At 38.1% G+C, this 5805-nt stretch overlaps 1 protein-coding gene across 11 annotated transcripts; it reads left to right on the top strand.

The window, feature by feature from the left end:
* On the top strand, window positions 382–4384 carry LOC109835798. 11 transcript variants are annotated; one of them, XM_020403840.1, is made up of 4 exons: window positions 382–831; window positions 1315–1392; window positions 3037–3077; window positions 3162–4384. In XM_020403840.1, the coding sequence occupies exons 1-3, from the start codon at window positions 397–399 to the stop codon at window positions 3046–3048; spliced, it is 525 nt and encodes a 174-aa protein (XP_020259429.1). In that variant the 5' UTR covers window positions 382–396; the 3' UTR covers window positions 3049–3077; window positions 3162–4384. The 11 variants fall into 11 exon arrangements, with proteins under 11 accessions (XP_020259429.1, XP_020259428.1, XP_020259427.1 ...); XM_020403834.1 differs by having other exon boundaries at window positions 392–831; XM_020403832.1 differs by having other exon boundaries at window positions 392–831; window positions 2890–3077.

Genomic DNA, 5805 nt, shown 5'->3' with positions numbered 1-5805 from the left:
ATTACATAAATACTTTATTTTAAATTAGTTATAATGAGAAATAGTTTTAAGGAATAATTTTGGAAAAAATAATATTTATTAAATAAGATCATAGAGCGCGACATTTCATGTGCAAAACGACATCAGTTTCCAGTTTTCTTGTTGATTATTGCTTGAATTTGCAAGTTATCCATAAATTGACAGCTTTAAGATATCCATTTCCTCCCAAAATCTGATATTTAGGCTTCTATTGCTGTTGAAATCTGTTGAATTAACCTAATGAAGCAATGCTACTTACCAATTTTAGCTTGTTAATTTATATTTTACGGAGTTGAGGAATGAGACTTTTCAGTTTTGTACACTTCAATTTTTTTTGTGGGTGAACATTCAAATTTTGTGAGAAAGGATTATAAGTGGATGTGTTCTTATGCAGGCCTTTTCAGTCCTATGTGTAATTCCCTCGACACCATGCTCAAAGATCACATCTTGGAGCCATCTATCGACGTCAAGATGGAGAAAGTGAGCTTGGTAGAAGTTAATAATGATGGAGTTAGTGAGGAGATTTGTCCAACTACTGATCCAATCAAGGTTGCAACTGATTGTGATTTGAAGGAAGAAAGCAGTGAGGGGGTGGAAGGGGAGGGGGATTCTTCGAGTGATGGCTCTTCTTCTTCTTCTTCTTCGAGTAGTGATGATGAATCTTCGAGTAGTGATGAGGAAGGTGATGTGGGCAAGGGGGTAACAGCAGTTGAAGTTGAAGAGGGCGAGATAAAGGTTGATGAAGTGATATTAGGCAGCGATGGGGAAGAGGATGTTCCAAGAGGACCCATCAAATCAAAACATGAAATTGAGGTAAAATCATCACAAGAATTTCACCAATTACTTTCATAAATAAATGTCTAAACATCTTTGGGAATATATGCACAAATGAAGCATGTTACACTTGTTTGGGTGCTAAGGCCTGATGCGTGCTTTGCTTGTCAGTGTATATATTTTGTATATTCTAAATTTATTGTATGCCCTATCTGCTATATAAATTTCATGTTATGAGTCTTCTTTGGTTTGGTTGATCCCGATTCCATTTACAAAACTCTTATAGATAGGTTTTTGGCTTTTCTGTCTGCTGTCAAGATGCATCAATGATGTTAGCTATATAATCTATGAGAGATATATACTTTTATTCTTGCAAACTGTTAATGAATCGTGTGTTTATTCTATGTTAGTTGTAAACTTGTAAGCATGTGTGTGCATTTGCACATAATTCCCTTGCGATAAAGTTTTTTTCCTCACCCCCGAGATTGACCTTATTTTATACATTGAACATTGCTACTGTAGGATCTCCCTCCAGTTCCTCCACTTGAAGTATCTCTGGAACCACACCATCAGACTCTGCCAGTTGGATTTGTGTCGTCTGTAAGTCCTTGAAAACTTGTGTTCCCTTATTTTGTTTTCCATTCTACTTCATGTTCGTTCTATGAGTCACGGTATCAGTTTATTTCATAAGATGTTGATCATAAGCCTCTCAACTCCTCAGTGATTGTGCACAGCAGAGTTTGATAAATAGATATAATAAAAAAATGAACACCCTAGTACGTGATAAACTTGATGATTTGTTTCATATCAGGTTCATGTCAGGTTCTGAGATTTACTTCAAAGTAATGACTTTCTTCTAGCTTTTGTGGATGCTTGGGGCCCTTTAGTCTCATGAATGCTACTAAAGTAGTTGACTCCAAAATCTCTAAGAGCCTTTTATGCAAGTTTCATAATATTCTGCTTATTGATATATTGACTTGTTATAATGGTTTAAAGGGTGAGCAAGCCATTTTATTGTCCTCTTTAAGTCCACTATCTCTACCGTCTTGACAAGATTGCTTCTTCTTTTTTTCCTTCTCTCTCTCTTTCTCTCTGTCCCTCTCTCTCTCTCTCTCTTAGGTGGAGAAAGAAGGGCTTTCTCCGCTTTGAGCTTGAGAGTGAAAGGCATGAGGCTTTTTATTCTTTAAATGAAGTATATATTTTACTTAGGTGATGGATATCTTGCGTGGAGTTTTTTCAAGTTTACTGGTTAACTTCAGAGCTTTTCTTATAATGGCTCATGTAGAGCATATGGTTAAACAAGTATGAGCTGAAAAAATATGAACAACTTGTTTCTTCTCCAGCTGCATCCTTTGAAGCCATATGCTGCTATTTCACAATGTCAAAACTTTGCTGTTATTTTCAATAGTAGATCTTCAGGACTTAAATCAGATATTTTCTAATTTTCATTGTGAACAATTTTATGAAAAATCTGTATCAAACTTATACATGTGAAGTGCTTAACACACTTTACATGCCGACTTCAACTTTCATTAATCCTTTGTGCATGTTACATTATTTTGCATGTAGTTAATAATAATATATATTTATATAATTATAATATTATATATATATATATATATTATATAATATATATAATATATATATATTATATATGAGATTAATGGGTATCCTTGTCATAGGAGGGGATTCCTCCTATGACGCCTCTAAAATCACATGATTGAGCGACCTTGTGGATGATCGTATCAATTTTAACGGTTTTGAATGAATAGAACTTTTTGACATTGGCTCGATAAGGGTCAAACGCCGACGGGTTCACCCCAAACTTGTGTGTGGGGTTTAGAATATGTAGATCAAGTTCAACGGAGCGGATCATCCACAAGGTCGCTCAATCATGTGATTTTAGAGGCGTCATAGGAGAAATCCCTCCTATGACAAGGATACCCATATAATCTCTCTCTCTCTCTCCTGCTCCTCTACTCCTCTCTATATATATATATATATATATATATATATATATATATATATATATATATATGACTCCATATTCTCTTTTGCTGTTGCTCCAAATCTAACTACGTCTTCACTTTGCTCAAGATATTGAGCATCAGTCATTGTGGAGGGATCGGAGAAGCACAGCCCTCTCAATGAGGGATCCATTCTTTGGATTACTGAAACCAGGTTGCCGCTAGGAAGAATTGATGAAATATTTGGACCTGTGAAAAACCCCTTCTATATTGTCAGGTACAACTCTGATGATGAAGTTCCTCAAGGAATCAGCACAGGTGTTGCCATCTCTTTTGTTGTGGATTTTGCCAACCATATTCTAAATGAAAAATACCTCTATGAGAAAGGGTATGATGCATCAGGTATTGATGACGATGAGGCCGCTGACGAAGTGGAATTCTCTGATGATGAAAAAGGAAGCTGAGTACAATAGATCTCTCCGTCAAAGTAAGCGGGATGCAAACTATGGGAAACAGGAGACTGGGTTTTGCAAGAAAGCTAATTATAAGGGTTCCAGGTTTCAGAGGGGCCAGCATCTCCAACCTCCTCAATCACTGCCAGTGGCAAGAATGAACCAGCAACTGGCTGGCCAAGAAGGACAGGTTCATGTATCCCTTAATAGTGAGGGATACAACAATTGCAATTATGATCATAGGGCTGCAGGTAACATTCTTCATACACCTCAGCAGTTGAATACACAAGGATTTCTACTTCAGCCCCAATCTATAGGGTTTCCTGCTCAAGCCCAGCCACCCATCGGCGTGCATGGAGAATTTCCTCAGCCCCATTCTGAACAGTTTCCTGCTAAAGCCCAGCCATCCATGGGCATACAAGGAGGATTTCCTCAGCCGCAGCTTGTAGCAATACAAGGAGGACTTCCAATGAACTTGTTGCCATCTCAGCAGTTTGGAGATCAAACTTATAATCTCCAAAACCAGAATCAAGTTTTTAACAATTTTGCTAATGGAATAATGTCATATCAGCACTTGCAGCAGCAGCAGCAGCTTGTTTCTAGAGCTGGAGCGCTCCCTGGTAACTTTCAGTGGTTTGGTGGATTGTCATCTTCGTTGGCTCTTGCTGGGATCACGGGACAAGCTGGATTTAGTCATGTGCCATTTGGTTATGGTAATCTGAACCCTTCTCAGGAGCAGAGCCATGGGCTGCCTCCACTTGCTTTTAACCAACAAGCTGATATCAGGTGTGTTTCACTGCAGTTTAACCAGGGGAGGTCCTCCGCCTCCTCTAGGGGAAGGGGAAGGCGAGCTTATCCAAGAGGTGGCCGGCAGTCCTTTGCGCACCAAGGTGGCAATCAACATAATGGGTAGATAAATATGCCCAAAACAAATCATTTCTGTTTCCAAGTTTATGCCACCTGTGGGCTTTGGTGTTTAAAGTAATCGATCATATTTACGTGGTGTTTAAATTGACTATTAGATGTATTATCCAGTGACTTATACCGTGTTGTTACTTTCCATCTGTCTTGTAATAGCAGTGAAATTTTGGAACACTGCAGCGCACCGCCTGTCAAGTGATGATCTCTTTACAAGTATATTATTTGAAAAAAGTAATTGATCATATTTTGGAACACTGCAGTGCACCGCATGTCGAGAGATGTTCTCTTTACAAGTATATTATTTGAAAAAAGTAATTGATCATATTTTGGAACACTGCAGTGCACCGCATGTCGAGAGATGTTCTCTTTACAAGTATATTATTTGAAAAAAGTAATTGATCATATTTTGGAACACTGCAGTGCACCGCATGTCGAGAGATGTTCTCTTTACAAGTATATTATTTGAAAAAAGTTATCGTCGTATTGCAGGGAAGTCCTGTCGCTTGCCAAATTAAAAATTTAGCTTGTAGTGGGTTCTATAGTCAGTGACACCTTAGTTGAAGTGCGGCCTTTTACGATTCAGGTTTTAGTCTATCGTGGAGGAGGTACAGCTGCCAGCGTAGACACTGCCTTTGCATCATAGATCATTACTTATTTTCTAGTGTTACTTCTTTGGCAGGAAATCATATTTAGTGTTGTGTTATGAAGCTGAGGTGTATGCGACAGGTGCGCGGCTGCGCGCAACAGTGGAACATCTTGGAGAACTGATATCTGCAAGAAATGGGTTGGGGTGAAAGCTAAAATGTAAGACAGTTGTCTTAAATTGTCTTTTGCCTCCATTTGTGTCACTTTTACTCCTTTACATTACATAGCACATTTAGCCGTTGTTCTTTTCTTTTGCAGTGTAAAACGTTACTAATATGTGCGGGATCTTTTCAGTGAGGGTAATTCACGCTACATACTTGTTTGTTGAAATTATTTTAGGGTAAATTACAGTAAACCTCCAAGAATTTTCAGCGTTTTGTAGTAAACCGCAATAACTTTTAAAATTGCACTAAACCCCCAATAACTTTTGTAGAAAACCCCACTATTTTTTGGGTGAATTACATGAAACCCCCAGTGACTTCCATAGTGCATTTTTATGTTGTTCTTTTGGTTCCAATTTATGAGAGTTTTCTCCAAAACGCGGAAACATATTGGGGGTTTTCTGCAATTCCAAAAGGTTATTGGGGGTTTAGTACGATTTTGAAAGTTAGCGGGAGTTTACTGTAAAACGCTGAAGTTCTTGGGGATTTAGTGTAATTTTCAAAGTTCACTCTAGCTATAATGTAGCTGAAGCATAAGATAAAAATCTCCATCTAGCAATTGCTTGCTTTCCAGTGGAGATCAATCTACCGCAATAGTTTCCATACGTAGGCATTGGCATCCATTAGAGCCTCCACTTGCTTTATTCGTTTTTTCTTTACTATGCTAGTTGAACATTTGGCGCTGCCACAGTCAAACGCAATAAGAAAAGAGAGGCTTGGCATTATAGCCCACTCAGTAAACCTTGAATGATTCCGCTTTAGAACTTTGTTGACCCAATATCTACAAAAAGACAAAGCAAGTAAAACACCAATATATGATATTATTATTAGTGGCATCAAAAGCCTAATGGCTCCTCCACGATGAAG

The sequence above is a fragment of the Asparagus officinalis genome, chromosome 3, assembly GCF_001876935.1.
Source record: "Asparagus officinalis chromosome 3, Aspof.V1, whole genome shotgun sequence".
NCBI lineage: Eukaryota > Viridiplantae > Streptophyta > Magnoliopsida > Asparagales > Asparagaceae > Asparagus > Asparagus officinalis.
Note: the sequence above shows the minus strand (reverse complement) of the source record. Positions and strands in the feature narration are given on the sequence as shown.

Excerpts from the sequence above, each read along its gene's own strand:
- LOC109835798 (XM_020403831.1), top strand. The coding sequence starts at position 3,123 with ATGAAAAATACCTCTATGAGAAAGGGTATGATGCATCAGGTATTGATG.